The sequence below is a fragment of the Phaenicophaeus curvirostris genome, chromosome 13, assembly GCF_032191515.1.
Source record: "Phaenicophaeus curvirostris isolate KB17595 chromosome 13, BPBGC_Pcur_1.0, whole genome shotgun sequence".
Lineage (NCBI taxonomy): Eukaryota > Metazoa > Chordata > Aves > Cuculiformes > Cuculidae > Phaenicophaeus > Phaenicophaeus curvirostris.
Window position 1 is genome coordinate 20,567,687 of NC_091404.1, and position 21,796 is coordinate 20,589,482.

The following is a 21,796-nucleotide window of genomic DNA, read 5'->3' on the forward strand; positions in this document are numbered from 1 at the left end:
GCCCCGGGCAGCCCAACACCATTGTGAAGCTCCTCATGGTTGGAGCTGGGATGCTCTCTCATGGCCCGAGCATCACATAAAAGCGCTGGCAAACCACGGAAACAGAAGGCGAGTGGGGCTTCCAGCATCATCAGGAGGAGTCAGCACAATTGCCACACGAGCCCCGAAAGCAGAGCTCCGCTTTTCATTAAAGCAACAGGCGGAGTTTCTAAAACCACAGATCCTTCCAGAGCCCAGCGCATCAATAATCAGGTTGGTGACGGTTACGGGTTGGCTTTCCAAAGCCCAGTGAGTTGAGAATAACAAAGGCCCTTCAAGTTTGCCATGAGGTTTGGGGCAGAAAGCTGTGTTGCAATACATTCAGGGAATCCCAGCCCTGCAAAAGCATCCCCTGTGCTCCTGGACTCGGCCACAGCCCTCGGCACCGGCTCCAGAGCAAAACGGGAGCTCGGGACAGTTCCATAAAATCATAGAATCATGGAATAACCAGGTTGGAAGAGACCCACTGGATCATCGAGTCCAACCATTCCCATCAATCACTAACCCATGTCCCTCAGCACCTCGTCCACCCGTCCCTTAAACCCCTCCAGGGAAGGTGACTCAACCCCCTCCCTGGGCAGCCTCGGCCAGTGCCCAGTGACCCTTTTCTGTGAAAATTTTTTTCCTAACGTCCAGCCTAAACAGTTTGGGCTGGAAGGGACCATTAAAGCTCATCCAGTTTTAACTCCCCTGCAATGAGCAGGGACATCTTCAACCAGATCAGGCTGCTCAGAGCCCTGTCCTACTTGGCCTTGAATGTTTCCAGGGATGGGGCAACCACCCCCTCTCTGGGCAGCCTGTTCCAGCAGCTGGCAGAGCGTGGCAAACACGCAGGCAGAGACGGCCCCATGCTCCTGCACCCCAGGGGCATCTTAACCTGCTACAGGAGACGACAACAGCGTTTCCCACCCAGATACTCCACTGCCATAGCCACCTGCCTTGGTTTGGCTAAAACTAGATCCAGCTAAGCCTCCTCTAAGCCCCAAACCAAGAAGCCACACTGCGAAAGCCGTGCCACCGGGTCAGCCTGTGGCACGAGCAAGGGCTCGCGCAAGGGTTTCCATCTCCAAGCAGTCGCCATCCCAGTGCACAGCAATATCCACCTGTGCAAAACAGCTCATTGACAGCTCCACAACACCCCAATTCTCCCCACCGACCGCAGTATGGAAGTTGGAGAAGGGATTTTCCCTCTTTTTAAGCGCCGTAAGAAAAGCCGTCCTGCGCACAGGGCTGTGCAGAAGGGTGATCACCGTGCACCCGCTACGCCGCGCTCCCTCCAGCAGAAACCCAACAATTTATGGATGCACTTACCTACTCCCCTCTGAGCAACAGCTGTCCATGTGGACTGAGTTATCTCGAGCAGCTACTCTGAAACAGCACTCACGAGAAACCCTCTGCATGGAGAAGCCCTTGGCAAATATCAAAGAGCGAAGGCAGATATGACAGATCACAAAAGGTGATGGCAATGCCCAAGAGTTGTGTCGATGGGTGCAGAGTTCTCAGGCTCAGCTGAGCAAGGAAACTCTGGGATAACACTGGGAAGACCCTACTAAGAGGCTATGGAACAGGTTTCTAAGAGAAATGGAAATAGAGTTGGCTCTGGTGTCCAAAGAGTGGAGGGTAAATGATGAAAGGCAGCAGAACACAGCCCATAGTGGTGATATCCTTCTCCTGACACCCCATGCTCTCCATCACCTCAACAAGCTCCTTTCATTTATTAAAACAAGCTCCTCGAAATGGGGGCACAGGGAACAAACCCCGCTGAAGACCAAAGACCCCTGGTGAGAAAAGCAGAGATGGACTGGGCGCAGGTCACCCCCAGCCCAAAGCAGGGGTTAAAAATTGGGTTTAGTCCTGCCATTCCAAGCCCATAATCACTTGCATTAGTTGCTAGAGACGCCTCTCTTCCAATTCTTTGCTGAATATATTGTCTCCCCAAGCAGAGGAGTATGAACTCATCGTGGTTTCCCAGCCCTGACCAGGGGCTCTGCGAGCTACTGGCAATACATATAATAAGTTATTATGCAAATAACAACTGGACTCAGCCAAGTGAAAGATGCTGGCTCTTAAAGTCCCATCTGCATCCCAGCAAGGATCTCAATGAACTTTAAAATACTTATTGTCACCACAATGGGCAATATTATATTCTAGTTTGGATCTGTTCCTCCAGAGCATTAGCTCCCATTTGTAGATATTTTTAGGTTTTCCTATCCCACTCCTCGTTATGAAACACTGAGCTGCAGATTGATTTATTTCTTAAAAGCAAGTTGCTGTTTTCCCCAATAACAGATTTAACAAATTTGTTCCACCTGTTCCGTTATGCTTCCAATGGCTTTTTTGTGGTTTCATTGAAGTTTTTTTTAATCCAAACCTCAAAGACTCTAAACTCAGCATTAAAAGACAAGCTCAGCATCATCACTACCACTCACAATTCAAATGCTGCTCCAAATTACTGCAAGCTTTCATTTGTAAGTCGATACAGACAGCGAGGTTATTAAGCTTAATGGCTGTGGGCACAAACACATGCTCTTCGGAGGGCATTCTCCTACCGTAAATCCTACCTCTGCAGCACGCAGGGGCTCGCTGCACAGCATCGTCCTCGGCACCTTTCTCCTGTCCCCGTGGCTAACGTTAGCCACCCGTTACAGACAGAGCTATTAAACTCCATAATCCGACACATGTTCATCAGTCATAGAATCACAGAATGGTTTGCGTTGGAAGGGACCTTAAAGATCATGTAATTCCACCCCGACTGCCACGTGCAGGGACACCTCCCACTGGATCAGGGGCTCCAAGCCCCATCCAACCTGGCCTTGAACCCCTCCAGGGATGGGGCAGCCACCACAGCTCTGGGCAGCCTGGGCCAGGGCTCCCCACCCTCAGCATGAAGAATTCCTTCCTAATGTCCAATCTAAATCTTCCCCCTTCCAATTTAAAGCCATTTCCCCTCGTCCTGTCACTCCGTGCCCTTGTAAATTGTCCCTCCCCAGCTTTCCTGGAGCCCCTTTCAGCACTGGAAGCTGCTCTAAGGTCTCCCCAGAGCCTGCTCTTCTCCGGGCTGAACAACCCCAACTCTTGGAGGGGGAGAAGAGAGATCCCCTTCCAGAGGAGGAGAAAGGAGCTGGGGAAGGGTCTGGGGCACAGGAGTTATAGGGAGCAGCTTGAAGAAACTGAGCTTGGCTGCTGCTCCAAAAGACTCAACGAGCCACTCTTAAGAACAGCTCATTTGCTTAAGCGATAACTTACTTTCATGTAACCTCAATTCAAAAATGACCACGTAAGTTGTCCAAAGTCTAAGTCTTAGAAAAATCATTTTTTAGTTCTCCAAAGTCATTCCTCAGCAAATATTTTCAAAGCAACACTTTACGGTAGCGATTTCCTGGCAGAACGTGTGAGCGTGCAGGTGAGCACAAGAGCCGCCCAAAGAATTCTGCTCAATTTATGTGCGAGCAGGTCTGTTATGGAGATATCAGGGGAAAAAAGAAAACTAGGATCCTGTAAGAGAGAACTCATGCCTCTTCCACCCCAAAATGTCAGCATTGTGCAATGATAGCAGAAATCTGAGAATACACTTTTTCATTCTTAGCATGCGACTGGGAAAAATCAAAATGTTTTTGTTCACCAAAGGGATCCTCAAAGCAGAAAACATACAGGGCAGCAGGAAAATGTAAAACTTAATCTAATTGTAACCTACAGCAAATTTTTCAGAGTATCTGAGGCTTGACATTATCAAAGCAATCCTCAAAAGGCCCAAGATTGAAGCAGGGCTCACTCCTCAAAGACCCACGAAGCCAACCTCCCTGAAATAAGTGTGCAAAGAGGAAGTTTCCTCCCTCTTGCAGCTATTTCCACACACAAGTGCTCCAAAATCTAAAGCAAACCTCGGCTGCCTGCTTTCCTTCACAGAATCATAGAACACCAGCTTGGAAGGGACTTCAAGGTCCAAGCTTTCTGGGTGATCTATAGTTTAAATGAGGTGGTCCAGCACCCTGCCAAGGTGAGCCTTAAAAATGCCCAGTGCAGAGGGACTTCTTCATCCCTGCTGGTGATGCCCTTCTTGATGCCCCCCAGCATCCTCTTGGCCTCCTTTGCTGCTCCAGCAGTGCCAGGACACACTCAGACCCAGCGTGACATCTCCCAAGGCTGCATCTCATCCTGGATACAGATGATCCTCACCAAAATCACTTTGGATTCTCTGCCAGAAAAGGGAAAATGGCTACAAAGCTCAGCTGCACCAACAGAAAGTGATTTTCCAGGGAGTGGATATAGCCCGAGGGTGAACCAAAAAAGTCATTTCATTTGGGTCTTGGAGAGAGCAGGCAACGGGACAACAGCAACAGGGAAATCCTGCCACAGACATGCAATTTGCACATGCACTCGCCTGCTTTTATCCAACAATTAAAGCGGGAGACGCTTCTCACCAGCCGCCACGGCGTAGCCACCGCCGCCTGAGTGACAGCTTTACAGGCCTGAAAGCTATTTGGTGCAGGGAATCAGCAGCGCGACACAGCCCGCGCCGTCCAGACACGAGCCCCGAACGCAGAATGGTACACAGAGCTGTCAGCAGACTTCCCTGATATAATCGACCGAAAATGTATAGAGCCGCCTGGAAAAAAACATCCACCCTGCCAGATTACGCGCTCCGCTGTCTCCGACTGAACAAAACCAGTTCTGACGCGTGCCCGAGTTTGAAATAGGAGTTTCTGGCTGCAAACCAGAGCCAGGCTGGTAAAGGAGCAGCAGGTAGTGCCACACGGTCGAGAGAGATGGAGGTGCACCCACAAGAGTAGGCAAGGCTTGGAAAAGTGGACAGAGTCCAAGAGATTAAGCAGCTCCGCTAAGAAGCCAACTTATTTTCCTTTCCCTTTTTAAGTGTTTGTTTTGCTCGGAGGCCACTCAAAGAGATAAGAGCCACCCGCCTTGGGGCCTCAAACCCACAGCTCGCACCACAGCTCAGCACTGCTCACAATTACCGCCCCGGTCACCGCAGAGGGTGAACCCCCTCATGATGCCACTGCTGGACCCCTCTCCAGTTTGGAGGTGGAGCTGCCAACCCAACCCACAACGCTGCTGTCATTCCCACCCAATATTTAATCGTTGGCGTTCTCCAACCAGGGGCTAGAAGATGCAGTAAAATCCAATGTGGCATTGGAGCCTCCTCACCAACAAAGCCCAACTCCGGTTATCCTCTGCAGAGGTAGCAAACAGCACTTCCTAAACAGACTGGCACCTCTCTCTTCCCCGTGGTCAACAGCCCCGACAGATCGTGTTGGAAAAAAACTTTTGTAGATGAAGAGTCCAAATTCAGCCCAAACCCACCCATTCATTATCTCTAAAACAAGTGGCACAATTCATTGTCCCTAAAGCAAAAATTGAGCGCTCTGCAAGACAGTTCATCCTTCCTGCAACCCAAGCTGTCAAACACATCTTCACTAGCTTTCAGTCAACCTCCTACATCACTACAACTTCCTACACCACGTCTTCCTAAATCACTCGTCTCAAGGTGTGGAAGCTGTTAGCACGCCAAGCTCAGCTACATCGGCCAAGTCAAGAGCCACTGCAACAGCAGCTGCCCGGGGTACAGGAGCAACAGGGCATCGCTTACATCACGGACAGTCTCTTCAATCTCTAAACCTCTGCTAATCGCCATAGAATTTCCCCACAGAAGTCCAAGATATTCAAGTCTAGAGACTGGTATTAAAAAAGAAACAACCCAAAAGCTAGAAAAAAGCCCTAGAAATTGTGCTGGGTTCCGTTGTTACATTGCAGGCACCCATCATGCTGACACGTACTGACACGAGAGCCCACAGGGGATGCACCGAGACGAAGCACAGGGCTGTCCAGCTCACCCCGTGCACTCGCTCTTTGTCAGACCTTTCCCCCAAGCACAGCCCGTCTGTTCTTCCCTCACAGCCAAGCTCTTTGCTAGCAAGAACATTTAATTTGGGTCCATTTGGGGGCACGACTGAAAAATAAAGAGTAGGGAAGAAGAGTCGCTGGAACAGCAGCGACTCCAGCTCCGTTGCGGAGCCGCGAGGCATGTTTCACGTTACGCTGTCAGTCACTAACGCGAAATGCTAACAGTGTCATTTGCCCTTCAGCGAGAAGAAAGGCATGTAAGCAGCCCTAACCAAACTGAAATTTCCCCGCTGCAGAGCAGTTCTGCCAGGAATCACAATCCCAGTGTCATGTTTCTTGTGCCCTTCTCTGTACAATAACCCTCTCGGTCCATGCTCAGAGACAATGTTTAATTACTTGGTGTCTTACACACCAGTGCTATCGAGACACCCTTTGGGCCAACTCCGTGTCAATGCATTTCGCTATCAAATAAAAAAATATTGAAAGGAAGGGGAACACCTGGCTCAGAATTAGCGTTACCGCTTTAGAACCTGAATGATCATTATTCATTTTTTGCAGCAGAGTGCCCCGATTTCTTACAAAGGCAGCTCTGCTCCGTCCTCCCAACAAGCGAAGGCAGCGGGGCAGACGGGGCAGCAGTTGGATGTGGGGAGAGGCAGCAAGACACGTTGGGGGGCAGCTGGATGCTTTGGGGGGCAGCTGGATGCTTTGGGGGGCAGCAGCCTTCCTCCTCCCAGCCACATTTAAGACCAATCCCACCCCCAGCACACGGCGATGCCACGAAGTCCAAGTGGGGTGGGCGCAAAGCTGGCTTTTGGGGTAACATTTCCATGGCTCCCAGCAGGATGGGCTGCACAAGCTGTTCCCCTCCGCCCTCCTGCCCTTTCCAAACTCCATCTTTCAGCGTCCAAACCAAATGTTTACTTTTAGTTGTTCCTAAACCCCTGCTTCGCCTGCCTCTAACGGCCCCGAGGACTGAAGTTAAAAAGCATAATTCAAAAGCTTTCCATCCTAAAACACCATGTTATGAACTATCCGACCATTCCTGGCCTCGCTCTCATTAACCACTAAATGCCAAGCAGCCAAACAAAGAGAAAAAAAAACATTTGTTATCTTGAAGCTGCATCTGCTGTCAAAACCCACAGTGGTTTTTGTGTTGCTATTGTTCTCGAGGTTCAGGCTTTTCAAGAAAGCGAACTTCACGATAACAAAATTGGTAGGTAAAGATGTCAGCGAGACCTTCGCTGTGAGCCGCAGCCTCGGGCTGCGATTTCTGGGCACGACATAAACATCTCTGCTATTTGCCTGATTTCAGATAGCAAACTTGGCTCCCCTGGAAGATACCGGGCGTTGCTTTCGTACACCAGCAGCAGGAATATTTAACTGCTTGAGTACCTGATCCAGGCAAGTAGCTTGAAGCCACTCAGCACCTTCAGTGGGACCTGCCCGCAAATTTACCCTCCCCAACAACCTCCATCGACCATCGTTACCAGAATTATCCTTTATAAAACTGGTTTTCCATCATCTTTGATACCAACAGCAGAGAACCTCATGGTCCTTGAGATGGGGGGACACCAGCCCAGGGGGCCCTCTGGAGGTTTTCTTCTGAGCCCAGCTGCAGTCACTTGCATGCAACTGGGCTCCAAAGCCCAAAAGTCTTCAATAAGTGGGAACAAGCTAGTTAATAATTAACCCAAAGTCCCCCTGTTGAATACTTTGGTCCAATACTTAGATTATAGAGGAGAACAACTCAAGAGTTTCTTAGCTAGACCTGACCCTCAACCCTTGCCCCCACAATGGGTTTGTGGGGTGCTGCAAGGATGGAGAGAAGGGGATGGGGCTTTGCTGAGTAAGGGGAAGCATCACCAAGGCACCAAGCCACCCCAGCTCCTGCATCACTCCTAAACAGCCTGGTCCTGCTGAAAAGCAAGAGCCAAGCAGACTGGCAGCCTAGGGAGGAAAGAGTTGACAGCGATTTGCTGTATCTGGTGCAATTTTCTTTGGCAAATCCAGCTTGTTGTTCGAAACGTGCGCCAGACGCCTGGATCAGCAGAGGGGAGCCTGCAGGAGCAACGCGCTTTGTATTTAACACTTGAAGACCTCAACTTCCGAGAGCTCATCCTACCATTCCATACCAGCCAGCGCACGAAGACGGCACATATGGAACCGACTAAGGCGCTTGATGCAGCGCCTATAAATTGTCCAAGCCTCGCAGCCGCACATACGAGTGCTAACAACAACTGTGCCGTACACATGTGTTTGAAGTCGGATCCTGCTTTTATTAGGGGTGTGCTGCTTTCCTCTTCAGAGCGGCGCAGCGGCTGCTGCTCCCCGCTACGTGACTTCGCCGCCGGCTGGGACATTTGCACCGAGAGGTGATGCCAAGGTAGCAGGGTGCACCCATGGCTCCCAGCCCGGCTCTCAGCATCACCAGCACGGCACGTGCTCCCTCCGCTCCACTGCCAAGCCCGAAATGAGAAACAGCCTCCCCGCTGGCACGCACAGGCGATGTGCGGGACACAGCCCAGAGCTCCGTGGTGCTTGATTCGATACCAAGTCTCTAGGGATCAAACATGCCAGCATCCATGAGGATATGGAGCAGAGGCTCTCTCCATCTCCTAAGGAAAATCCACCGTTTGAGCAAAAGGTTTGGTATTTCTCCTCACTCTGGTTTCTCGCCAGACACAGAGGCCGAGCACAGCTGTGCAGGATTGGTGCTGAGCCTCCACAGCCTTTAGCCAAAGGACTTTTCTGGCACGTATTCCCTTCTACTTCCAAGACCTCAGCATCACTACTCGAATCTTCTCACTGCACGTGTAAAAGCAAAGCCTTGCTGCAAAGCCCAACTCCATCCTCCCGAGAGCTTTCCTACCCGAACACCTTGTCAGCTGGCAGCATTCCTGGGATTTCCCAAACCTACAGTAATGCTGAGATAGGCAATCCCAGGGCAGTGCTCAGGTGATGTAAGAATACTTCACCACATCGGGACAAAGTGATTTGGGGTCACTCAGTCGCGCACAGCAGAGCAACCGAGTTTTTCGTCTCCTTCACAAAAAAAGAAAAACCAAAACAACCCTAAAGGAGCAGCCTGAAGAGACACAGCTTCCAGCTGCACCGCACTGGGACTACTTCTTCTCATCCTATCACTTGTCACCTCCAGCCCCTCAAGGTCCTTCTTGGAGTGAGGGTCTCAAGAACCTCCCAGGAACAGCCTCGCCAGTGCCGAGTCCAGGGGGACAATCCTGTCCCTGCTCATCCAAGCCACATTGCCACTGGTCCTCTTGGCCACTGCTAGCTCACATCCAGCTGCTGTTAACCAGCACCCCTGGGTCCTCTTCTGACAGGCAGCTTTCCAACCACTCTTTCCTGCGCCTGGAGCGCTGCATGTGGCTGTGTTCCTAAGAACATACAATCCTTTAAAAAAGGCCATTAACATCTTTAAATTCCACCTTTCACCTCTACGTAGAAAAGGTCTCTTGATCTTCAAAAGAGAAAAACCTCCCTGACCAGGGACATCACCCAGCTTCTGGGCTTTCCCTGGGACGGGATCACCCACCTTCCCAGCAAGAGTTAACACCTCAAACCTGACAAGCACCAACAAGGCAAGCACCAACAAGCCCGGTCACAGCTCAAAGGCAGCCAACATGCTCATTTATTCATTATCACTAAAAAGACAGAACAGCTGCAGTGAAAACCCAGCTATTTTCTTTATACCTTTCTCACCCCGCTCTCTAGAAACACCTTGTCCACTGTGATTCCCATTTTGATGGGATTTTTTTAATGGGAAAGCATAAGAATTAAAGCTTTCCAGGCAGAAATGCCACCTCTCCAAACCCCTGCAGCCCCAGCTTTCCCAAAGCCTGAGGAGATTCCAAGCCCAAGGTGCTGACACCTGCAAATGCAGTAAAGACACCTCCAAACCTCATTTTTCAATCTGAGCAGCTCAGCCTTTCAGGGTCACAGCAGCTCAGACACGGTTCCAGCTATTAGCTTTAAATGATTTATCCTATTTTCCTATTCCAAGGGAAAACGAAACCAAGCGCCGGTTAAGGTTAGCAGCGCAACTTAACTGCAAGACTGAAGGAAATAATTGCTCCAAAATGATTTCCTGCATCGGTCTCACGGAGCCCAGCACGAGGAGAAGATGCGGAGGCTCAGCACAGCCTGCTCAGGGCACCAGCGCCTGCCCCACGCGGCCCTGGGAAAGGTGGGAAAAGATTTATTCCCCCCACCGCTGGGCAAAGTACCTACATTTATGCCTTCTTGCCCCTAAAGCTAACCAGGAATTTGCTGTGTTTTGGGGTGCAGGAGCTTACTTTACCTTCCCTAAGCAGCCCTTCCTCTCTGGGGCTGCCCCGGATGGAGCAGGAGCAGATGAGCCTCCTCAGCCAACGCAGCCAAAATATCCATTTTCCTGCTCCAGTGCAAGACCTGCCATCAGGAACATTGGTCTCATCTCTTCTCCTGCTGGGATTTCCTTCCACGCAGGAAAAACCCCACCCGAGCAGATCGACAGAGAAATGCTGGCTGTAACAGAGAAGGAGAGCAAGGGGCTGGGAGGGAGCAGAGGGCAGTGGAAAGGCTCTCTGGGAAGGAACGCAAACACTGCACTCCTTAAAACAAGGAAAAGAAGATGGAGAAACGACAAGACAACAAGAAGTTGATTAGGAAGAATGAGGAGGTTCAGCCACGCAGGAGCAGCAGCACCCAGCTTAACCATCACGGGGTGCCAGGACATCCCAGAGCAGGGCAGAGGCACCAGGGATGGTCAAAGCACGGAGCCAGAGCCACCAGGAGCTCAGCCTTGGCCACACTGCAGACCTCAACCCCAAGAGCTGTTCCTTGCTCTTCCACTCACAGAATCCTGATTATAGACCTGTTCTCAAGCAGATCTGACTTCAAGTGGTGGCTCAAGAAACTTTCCATCTCTCTCCCCCCTCCACCTTGTTGTGTGCCTCAAGAGAGATTGAAAACCCAGGAATTGCAAAGAGGGATTAAGGGCAGCCGGACAAAGGGACAGGGCTGGCCACACCGCCTCGCCCCAGGGGATCGGCATTTAACTGCTGTGGCACCAAGGGCTGCCAAGGCTTGGGAGCCAGCCAGACATCATCAAAGGAGGGGAAGGAGACAGCAAGAGCCTGGCCCTGCAAAGCCACAGTCACCATCGCCTCTGCTGCGACGAGCCCAAAGCCACGCCACACAATAACATGAGTGACCACAGTGCCACACAACACCTTGCCACGCAGTGCAATGCCCACCAAGCAAAGCCACGCAACACAGCACGATGCTGCTGCAACGCCAGACAACACCACGCTGCCTAACACACGCTGCTGCAGGGCCAAGCAGTGCAACATCACGCCATGCAACACCAACCCATGCCATGCAACACACGCTGCTGCAAAGCCATGCAGTGCAACCCCATGCTGTGTAATGCCTGCTGCTGCAAAGCCATGCAATGTAACCCCATGCTGTACAGCATCTGCTGCTGCAAAGCCATGCCATGCCACCCCATACCACGCCACAGAGTCCCACCACGCGCTGCCCGCTGCTGCAGAGCCATGCAACGCACGCCTCCTGACCAGGTCCAATGCTTTCCTCAACACGTTCAGGTCTCCTGAGCGAAGCTGACCAAGCAGCGAGCGCTGGAGGCTGCGATCAGCTTTGCAGGGTATCCCTCCTTTCCATGAACAGACCTGAGGTGCAGCTCCAGCAGCCCAGAGGATGCCAGCACTTGCCATTTGGAATGCATTACAGCACTGGCATCTCAGCAGTACAACCCTGCATATTTACTACTTTGCACTTACAACAGAATTTTAGTGGGCCTTATGGAAAGAGCTCGTTTTCGTACCCACCCATCTGCGAGTGATTATTGCTGCTAGAGCAGCGTCCCAGCCCGACTGGCATCAGCACCACCCGCACAAAACCAGCCCCTTTCCCCCAGAGTTTAACATGAGAACACTCACAACTGCGACATGTAAGAGCCTAGGCAAGGGTTTTATTCCTCTTTCCTATAAAGACTGTTAACTATTTTAAAATTGCATCCAAATCTCACAGTAATTTCCTACTTGGACACAATGAATTCTGACACATGACACATCTTCAGAGACCCACTCATCACTTACTGCGCTGAGCTTACCGAGTGCTTTACACCCACAAAACCCCCTCAGCCTCTCACATATGGGTTACCTTTTGCAGCCAGACACCTCTAAAAATAACATCCTCCCAAAGTGTTGAAAGATATTAAAATATAAAGTCATTAACATATAATAAGGCTGGAACGAGAGCTTTGAACACTCTGAAGCTCTCAGGGTTTGGCTTCCAGTCAAGAAAAATATATTGGATGAGTATGAGAGCAAAATTAGGACAGCGTGCAGTTTAATTAGCATTACAAGATACTACATGTGTATGGAAGAGCAGAGAAGATTTATAGTATTGTGTGGTAAGAAAATTAATGCTAACAGGTTAGAATAATATCGGTTTGATAAAGCACTACATGAAGTGAAAGGTAACTGTGGAATGCCACCGAGGGCTCTTAAACACACAGGCTAGAGCATTTGCCAGTGAACTCACCTAAAAATTGTGAAACCCTCCCAACTCTGTTCATGCATTGGTCACACGCTTTGACAACGGCCACCTTCTCCACCAAGGAATTCAATAGATGCTGATAAAAAGCCCCGAGTCCTTCAACGAAGTTGCAAGATTTGTCCTCATGGAATGAACAGAAAATACAAATAAAGAAAATACAAATAAAGAAAATACAAATAAAGAAAATACAAAGGGGGATGGCGGGGCAATGCTCACGAACCTCAAAAGGAAGGAAGCCTCATGCTCCATGGGCACCATCCAGCCCAGCCTCCTCAGGACAGCGGGGGTGCTTAGCTCACCTGCACACGTGTGCTCGCTCCTTCTGCCACTCGCTCACTGAATTCTACCTCGTGCACGCTTTGTGCGTGCTGCTGCACTCTTCCACCTGCATCCACTCCTCCCAGAGCAGGCGGGATGCCTGGCCTGCCGCTGTCCTGCCGCACTACTCCTCCTTATTCCCATTTTTCTGTTTCTGACAGGACACCACCAACCACACATTGCTCCGGGAGCTAAGGCTGTTGCTCCTCTCCTTCCCGCGCATCACTGAATTCATTTTACACTTGTCCCTGCTCCGTTATCCCTCTGATGGAAAAATCACTCTTTCCCTTTGTACTCCTGCAGTTATTCTCCAAAATAAGCTTCACCCAAGGAGCAGGGCAGCTGCGCTCTCCCCAGGCACTGCCACCATCTGAGAACCTGCCTGATGTTGACACGTGCTTCCAAACAACAGCTGCAGGATATATTCCATGTTTTCCAACAGCTGCTTCTCTCCTAGATGTAAGATTTTACCACTTTTCACCTGTTCGCTCTTCTAACTAGCATCCCCAGCACTCTGAGGCTTTCCCCGGCCACACCTGTGCCTGGAGACCCCAGAGCTGCAGCTATTTTTACTTCTTCCTCTTTCCATAGGGGAATCCCTAAATCAGAGAATCACAGAATGGTTTTGGTTGGAAGAAACCTTTAAGATCATCGAAGCCAACCATAAACCCAGCCCTGCTAAGTCCACCACCAGACCATGTCCCCAGGTATGACATCTACTCATTCTCTAAAGACCTCCAGAGATGGTGACTCAACCACCTCCCTGGGCAGCTGTTCCAATGCTTGACAACCCTTTCAGGAAGAAATTCCTCCTAATAGCCAATCTAAATATCGAAGCCATTTCGTCTTGTCACCAGCTACCTGGGAGATCAACCCCCACCTTGCTACAACCTCCTTTCAGGCAGTTGTAAAGAGCGATGAGGTCTCCCCTCAGCCTTCTTTTCTCCAGACTAAGCTCCAGCCTTCACAGCTGAACAGATTGGTTGTGGTGACATCCCACCACCATCAAATCTGCCTCACCTGCAGGATGCAAGGAGGCTCCCCAGCAGCAGGATAACTCCCTGTCCATCAGCAGAAGGTGCCTGGCAGCCAGGTCCCAGCAGTCCCCACGGAGACGGCTCCTCTGCACACCAGGAGTTAAACCTCCTGCACGGCACATGGATGCACCTCAAACCCTCAGGGCAAAGCACACACTTGCACTTAATTTTCCAATTACTGCAGCCGTCACTGCCATTCTCCTGACGCTCTGTGCCATTTTATTTTTAAAAGGAGCTGTTGATGGATTCATGCCAGATTTTGCACGGAATATTCACAGGCATAGTAGCAGAAATATGTTTTGTATTTGATATCAGGCAACCCCACTGCAGCCCCCTCTTCCCAGCACAGACCCCAAACCTCCCGCAGCCTCAGGAATGTTATCCTTGCTGTTGAGGGACGGGCACTACGAGAGGTGAATGATGGTTAGCAGAGCCCCGAGGTGTTATTAGCCAAAGCATGGACTGACATCTCCCTTTATTGCCCTGCAAGAGCTTCCTCCAAGCCTGCCAAGTGCAATTGGAAGGAAAACCCGCCACGAAATGCATCCCTAAACACCATCTTCCTTCTGCTCCATCATGCTTTCCATAACCTGTGATCACAAGTCATGAAATCCCAAAGCACAAGCCCTGAGCAGGTATTGAAAGGTTCGTGCCCCACCAGGCACTGCACAGGGGCTGCTTTCAGAGGAGGCTGACGCTGGAGAAACCTTCCCAACCAGATGCTCTGTGCAAAGCTTTCAGCGCGCTGTCGGGTCTCGCCTCTTCCCTGATCCATCACGCACGGGCGCAGCCTCCCAGCTCGGGGTGCAGGAGCCAGATACACGCCACGGGGAGGAACGAGTATGGATAAGCTCCAGGTACGCTCGGGGAGGAGCAGCCTCAGGAGCAGCTTCGATGCCTCTGAGACACATTGACAGCAAGGTTGGCAAACCGCACCTCAATGCCATCTTTTACTCTGGAGTTGGGCTTGAGAAGAAAGGGCAAAATAACTGCAATTGCACACTAAAACCCACCGAAGTGCACTCAGAGCCGAGTGATAAAACCCTTCTGCTTCTGAGATGTTTGCCCAACCTTCACAACTCCATTCCAGTGCAGAGATACTCACTCAAGACCGACAACACTGTTCAGAGACACACTGGGCAAGGATTTGAGAACAGACAGCACCAAGCACCTGGCCACAATTCCCTGTTTTCAGTTAAAACCCTTCAGTGGGAGAGAATGGACAATGCGTGAAGTGTGAAGGACAATGTGATGTGCCTCTGTCCTCTGCAACCAACAGCCCTTTCTCATGGCCAACGTGCCCCAAGTTGAACCCCCACAATGAATCCATCAGGAATTCATCTGCCACAGCATCCTGACCAGAAACAATGAAAAACACTACATGATTTCCTAAATTTTTAACTTCCTCCCTGCCAAGTGAAGCCAGTTATTAATTTTTACTAAACATAGCAAAAAGCAGCGTGCACGGACCAAGCTGTGCACTCACACTGTATTTCTTCACACCCACCACTGCGAGCAAAATACTACTTCACCTTCAAAGCTTTATTCCTGTAATTCCCTTATCACAGGAGCAAGCAGGCTTAACGGGGCCGTGTACTGCCTAACACCTGCTGGAACAGGAGGGCCCCGACTGCTGCTCCAGGAGATGGAGAGATACAGGTGGGAAAGGGGAGAAATCCAAGTAAAGGAACGATTAAGGGTTTATAGAGGTTGCTGAGGTGGGATAACAAATGTGGACAGGAAAGCAATGATGCTGTCAGGGATGCAGATGCTACTTGGACGCGGGTACAACCCTCGTTCAAGCGGAGACAAGGAGAGGAGACCTTCGGTGCTGATGAAGGCAGAGGCTGCAGCGCAGCTCTTGCTCAGAAAATTTTTGGGGATGGTTTAGCAGCCGCCCTTACAGCAGTGATCGATCCCCCTGTCTCACTGCGAGTTCAATCTGACCTCTCTGATGATGGATACCCAACATCATTCCAACAGGCTCTGGCTCCTTCAGAGCTGCCTCAGGATCCTCACCAGGGCAAGCACTTCACCTGGTGTTTGCAAAAAAACCAAGTTTTTTTCTGAAGTGTGGCACGGCACAGACTCACTCGGAGAAAAAACACAGAGAGGATGCTCCGCAAGACTCAACTATCTCAAGGACGATTTCTCTGGGCAACAAAACACGATCTACTTTAGGCAGAAATATTTTAATGAGCGCTACGTAGCACCCTGCTGCCTGTTCCCGGCCAGCAGAGCTGCCAGCGAAGCACCTGCCAAACACTAACAAACACACTGACAGAATCCTGTTTGTATCACCCGGCGCATCCACCCAAAGGGATTATTTGGCTCCGATACCCTCAGTGAAGGCTCCCCCGGCCCTCGATCGCACCTCAGAGGGGCGGCAAGCGAGGAGCCGAGGAATTAAAGCAGCTTTAACCAACTTTTCATCTCGACGCCAAGCCGGTGATGCAACACCCCGCGGCTTCTGGGACAAAGATGTGAACTACAATGCCTCAACCTCTGCCATGAAAAATTGCCCTTGTATCTTAAATGAGTTACACATTTGAATACCCTGTAAGATAGGGAAGCGGGGCGTTCCGGAGCTGCCAAATCTCACTCCTGTCATGAGGTAATTTCTGGCAGGCGGCCAGGCAAGGTTTCTGCCAAAATCTCAGTGCTGACCATCGCTCCCCAGCCTCCCCCTCCTCCTGCCCCCGGTCAGGGATGGGGAGAAAAGAAAGGGGAGGTGAGGGGGAAATACAAGAAAAAAAATTGGGTTGTAGGGGAGTGTTTTTTGGTTTTGAATCAGCTTGTGGCATCACAGTGTACGCAGTAATTACTCTTAACTGAAAACACTTTGCACGGCTAAATGCAGGGAAAGGGTGTTTGAGGGCTTGCAGCACCGCGTCCTCTGGGGTGCTGGGTACCCCAAAGCGGTTCAGACAGGACATCAGGAAAAAATTCTTCACCAAAAGGGTTCTCAGCCACTGGAACAGCCGCCCAGCGAGGAGATGGACTCCCCAGCTCTAGAGGGGTTTAAAAGCTGAATATATTAAGTCAGGGATCTGGTTAAGTGGTGGACACTAATGGCTGGATTCAAAGGTCTTTTCCAACCAACCGATCCCACAGTTTTACGATCTAGGCTCTGACCGCTCACTTGCACGTCCCTGGCAGGGAAACATCATCGATCAGAGCTCCTGACATGATTATTTAGTAATTTCTCCTCAATTTATGTCAGCATCTGTCTCCTGACACATGCACGTCACACTCTACTGTGGATTCACCGGTGGCTGCTACAGGTTGGAAGGCAGTGCCGGAACCCAGACATCCCTGGAATTTTTAACCTCAAACAAAGCTGTTTGCAAATGCCTCATTTCACCACGTTTATCACAGAAGGGCTACATCCACAGCACCCTGGGACACACAGGGTGGTTGGTTTCAGCCAACGAACGCTAAGCCAGCAAAGGCAGCAGGAAACGCGAGCAGCAGCAGCACCACAAACATCATTAATTAGCGGCTGTCGCAGCGCCCGTTCCCAAACGGAGCCCTCGGAGCCCTCGGTTCGGCTGCAGGCTGCACGCTGCCCAGTAACTGAGCACTCCACTGGTCCTCACAACAAGGAAACTTTCTCTCACAGCCGACTGCCCCGACACAGCCGAAAGAATTTTTCGTCCTATTCCCGAGAGGCCAGATGTAGCAGAAAGAAATAAATAATTAGCATTACCTTATCTGGAGTACGTCAGCTGTAGCGAGCGATGCTTGGATCTTCGGACACATCCAGAGACAAATGATCTGAGGCTGTGATTTATGAATGCCTCAACTATTTACCCTGGTATTTCATTATACGCTCGCTGGAAAGAAGAGCTCCAAAGACTAAACAGATCCAGCACGATAACACGAAAGGAACTTCAGCCGCATGCTATTACAAGACAACCTAAGAATTCGAACACGACACTGAGCTGCTCTGGCTCACTTTACGGTGACACCGCTTAAGGACGGAAGGAAAAAGAAAGCGATGTCCGGAGAACGCAGCTTCCCACCCGGTTCAGGGCTTATTTAGATTTCATTCTCGGAAGCTGCAGAATCACATACCCACTGGACGGCGCGAGGCTGGCTTTGCCGGGAGCAGCCGAGGCCGGCGCGGCAGAGCGGTTGCCCGCTGCCAAGCACAAGGAACAGTTTCCAAGCTCACCGCTTTATCAAAGCTATTTTTGTCTTGCCCCCTCCCTGCACTGATAACCCGCGAGGCGAGGGCTGCCGGGGCTTGGCGCCTCCGCTTTCCCCCGACCCCCGGGACCCCTCAGCACCTTTGGGGAGCGAACCATCCGCTCGCGAGGCCCAAAGGGGAGGAAACTCCTTCCTCCAGCTTACCCTGCTAGCAGCGAGGTTTCATGCCTGGAAAAAATGAGCTAAGTTTGGGAGCTGAGGCCCCAGCTCCGCGCTCCTGCTCTCCCGGAGGCTCTCAGGACACGCGAGCCCCTCCGGGCTCCCCAGTCCCAGGGGCCGGAGACAGCGGTGAGGAAAATCATAGTTAGAAACCAACCTGTTCTGCACAGCTCAGACCTGGAAGCCGCTGGCGGACACAGAGCCATGGCCAAAAAGGCAGATGCACCTTGGCTGGGGGGTAAGGGGGGAGGAAAAACTCAAATAATCCAACCCACCACCCTGGGAGAGGAGAGGGGAGCACAGGGATGAGGGTTTCTCTGGCCGCTGAGGTGAGCAGGAGGAGGAGGGTGTGCGGAGCCCTCCAAAGCAACATTATCTGCCCCCGTCACCCCGGGGAGAGCAGGTGGAGAGCAGGGAGCCCCTCGGAGCCCCCCGAGCACCGGCTGCCCCTTCCCACCTCCCAGCCAAGGAGAGGGGCGCCAAGTCCTCCCCAGCTCCAACTCCCATCTGCGAGTGACTGGGGCATCCCCCTCTTCTCCTAAACTATCGCAAGCCAGGCGGAGTTAGAAGCCCCAAACCAGCCGCGTGGGTGCGGGGATGGAGCCGCCGGGGGGTGTCCCGGGGGGGGCGGGGAACGGGGTCAGCGCTGCCGGGGAGCCCCGCGCTGGGGGGAGGATGGAGACGGAGCTCCGGGGGACCCCGCGCTGGGGAGGGGATGGAGACGGAGCTCCGGGGGACCCCGGGCTGGGGGGGATGGAGCTAACGGCGCCAGGACCCCGGGCTGCGGGGGGGGCTGGAGCCCGAGCTCCCGGGGACCCTTCCCGCGGGGGGGACGCCTCCGGGGCCGCTCGGCGACAAGTGCGGTCCCCCCGCACCCACCTGCTGGCGCCGGTCGGTGCCGTCCCCGGGGCGCTGCGGGCGGGCGGCGGGGGGCCCGGCGGCGGCGGCGGTGCCGTCCCGGCGCGGCGGGGCGGCGGGCTGCGGGCCGCGGTCGCGGCGGAGCTCGGAGCGCAGCTCCAGGTAGCAGCCGAGCGTCAGGACGTGCAGCGCCAGCGACAGCGCGAAGAACCCCAGGAACAGCCGCCAGCTGCCGCCGCCGCCGCCGCCGCAGGCGCAGCCACCGCGGGGCGCGGCCGCCGCGTCCCCCCTGCGCTCCGCGCCCATGGCCCCGCTGCCGAGCGGCCGCGCCGACAGCCGCTACTGCTCCATGCTCGGCCGGGGCGCGCCGCGCCGGCGGGGGAGCGGCGGCCGGGGCCGCCCCAGCGCCCGGGGGCGGGGCGGGCGGCGCCCGGGGCGGGGCCCGAGCGGCAGCGGAGCCCGGGGCGGGGGGGGCGGGGACAGGGCCGCGGCGCCGCCCGGGGAGGGGGGCGGGGACAGAGGGGAGGGGGCGGGGCCAGGGCGGTGACGGCGCCCGGGGAGGGGGCGGGGCCAGACGCAGGGGGCGGGGCCAAGGCAGGAACGGCGCCCGGGGCGGGGCCATAGGGAGGGGCGGGGCCAGGAGGAGGGGGCGGGGCTAATGGAAGGGGGCGTGGTCAAAGCTGGGGGCGTGGGCAGCGTATCAGCGTGTCCCGTGGGCGGGGCTAAAGGTGGAGGCGGGGTCTGCGAAAGGGGCGTGGTCGGAGGGAGGGGGCGGGGCCGTGGGGGAGGGGGCATGGCTGGACAGGTAGGTGGATGGAGGGATGGACAGACAGACGGATGCCTAGGTGGGCAGATGGATGCAGTGAGGGATGGAGGGGCAAACAAGTGGACAGGTGGGTGGAGGGAGGGATGGGGAGGCAGGCAGAGTGGATGGACAGATGGATGGAGGGACAGAGGGACGGGCAGAGGAATGGATGCGTGGGTGGAGGGATGCAGACAGAGGGATAGGTAGATAGATGAGCCAGCAGGGGCCCAGGTGGCCAAGAAGGCCAATGGCATCTCAGCTTGGATCAGACACGGCGTGACCAGCAGGGCCAGGGAGGTTCTTCTCCCTCTGTACTCGGCACTGGTGAGACCGCTCCTCGAATCCTGGGGTCAGTTCTGGGCCCCTCACCACAAGAAGGATGTTGAGGCTCTGGAGAGAGTCCAGAGAAGGGCAACAAAGCTGGTGAGGGGGCTGGAGAACAGGCCTTATGAGGAGCGGCTGAGAGAGCTGGGGGTGTTTAGCCTGGAGAAGAGGAGGCTGAGGGGAGACCTCGTTGCTCTCTCCAACTACCTGAAAGGAGGTTGTGGAGAGGAGGGAGCTGGGCTCTTCTCCCAAGTGACAGGGGACAGGACGAGAGGGAATGGCCTCAAACTCCACCAGGGGAGGTTTAGGCTGGACATTAGGAAAAAATTTTTCACAGAAAGGGTCATTGGGCACTGGCAGAGGCTGCCCAGGGAGGTGGTTGATTCACCTTCCCTGGAGGGGTTTAAGGGACGGGTGGACGAGGTGCTGAGGGACATGGGTTAGTGTTTGATGGGAATGGTTGGACTCGATGGTCCAGTGGGTCTCTTCCAACCTGGTTATTCTATGATTCTAGATGGAGGGAGGGATGTGTGGATGGGGACATGGACAGACAGAGGGACAGATGGATTGATGGGTGAAAGGAGGGAGGGACAGGAGGATGGGTGGATCGACGGATGGATGGGTGGATGAATGGATGGGTGGATGACTGCAGATGTAGTGGAGGGATAGATGGATGCTCATGGGTGCAGCAGAGGGATGTGCCTCATCCACAGCCGCTCCTCTGGGCAGCCTTTACGCTGTAATCACTGGGTGAAGATGCAAGGTCATGGCTCCGGACGCTGCGAGCTTGCAGAAGCTGGGGGTGTGCGCAGGAGCAGAGCTCATCGAGGGGTGTGGAATGGCCAGATGCGCCCAGGCTGCACGCCGTACACCCCATCTCCCAAGGCCTCCTCAGTCCCCCTGGGCTGCCAGCCCTGTCTTCGCTCTGTTCTCGAGCAGATAGGGCAGAGGGTTCCCTGCTGCAGCTGAAAACCACGAATGGGATGGGTTGCTCGGCACAGGTTGTCCATCTCCAGAGCTGGAAGCAAGCTAGACCGGGGGGAGCTGAGAGCGCGTCTGGTACGGGGGCTGATTCACTGTAGCTCCCGGGCCACCTTGGGCAAATAGTCTCTCAAAATGAGTTTCCCTGCCAGGATGCGAGGAGGATTCTCTGCAGAGAGAAGTCAGAGCAGAGGTTTGAGAGCAGCTGGCAAGGATACCCGAAGCACAGGGCTCGTCGGACGACTTTAATGCTGTAGGTGCCATTTGGAAGGTGAGCATAGCCAAGCACTGGCTGCTCAGAAGGGAGTTTGGATGCTTGGAAGCAGCTTTTCTAAGGTTTCCGACTGCTAGAAACTAATCAGAGGTGGCAAGCAGCTTGGCAAAGGTTAAGCAGGAAGAAATGTGGGGTTTGAGAGGGAAGATGATGAACTGGAAGAAAGCAGGCATGAGTAAACCCCGAGTTTGGGTAGACATCCCTCAGAAAACGCCGGGTGGGGGAGGACATCCAGGGAGCTGCAGGTTCCTTACTGGAATTCGAGTAGCGACCCATCTGCAGAGCAGCCCAGGGCAGAGAAGAGACAGAAAGAGCAGCGTGAGATGAGCTTGGTCATCTCGAACA

At 53.3% G+C, this 21,796-nt stretch overlaps 1 protein-coding gene across 4 annotated transcripts in view; it reads right to left on the reverse strand.

The window, feature by feature from the left end:
* Positions 1-19,454, reverse strand: part of EDA (ectodysplasin A) — a 76,853-nt gene extending 57,399 nt beyond the window's left edge. For 3 of the 4 annotated variants that reach the window (XM_069867723.1, XM_069867722.1, XM_069867720.1), the window contains exon 1: positions 19,089-19,454. In XM_069867723.1, the coding sequence (XP_069723824.1) occupies positions 19,089-19,373 (285 nt within the window). In that variant the 5' untranslated portion in view covers positions 19,374-19,454. The remainder of the gene's footprint in view (positions 1-19,088) is intronic. The other variant, XM_069867721.1, reaches the window with a different exon arrangement.
* Positions 19,455-21,796: the final 2,342 nt, after the last annotated feature.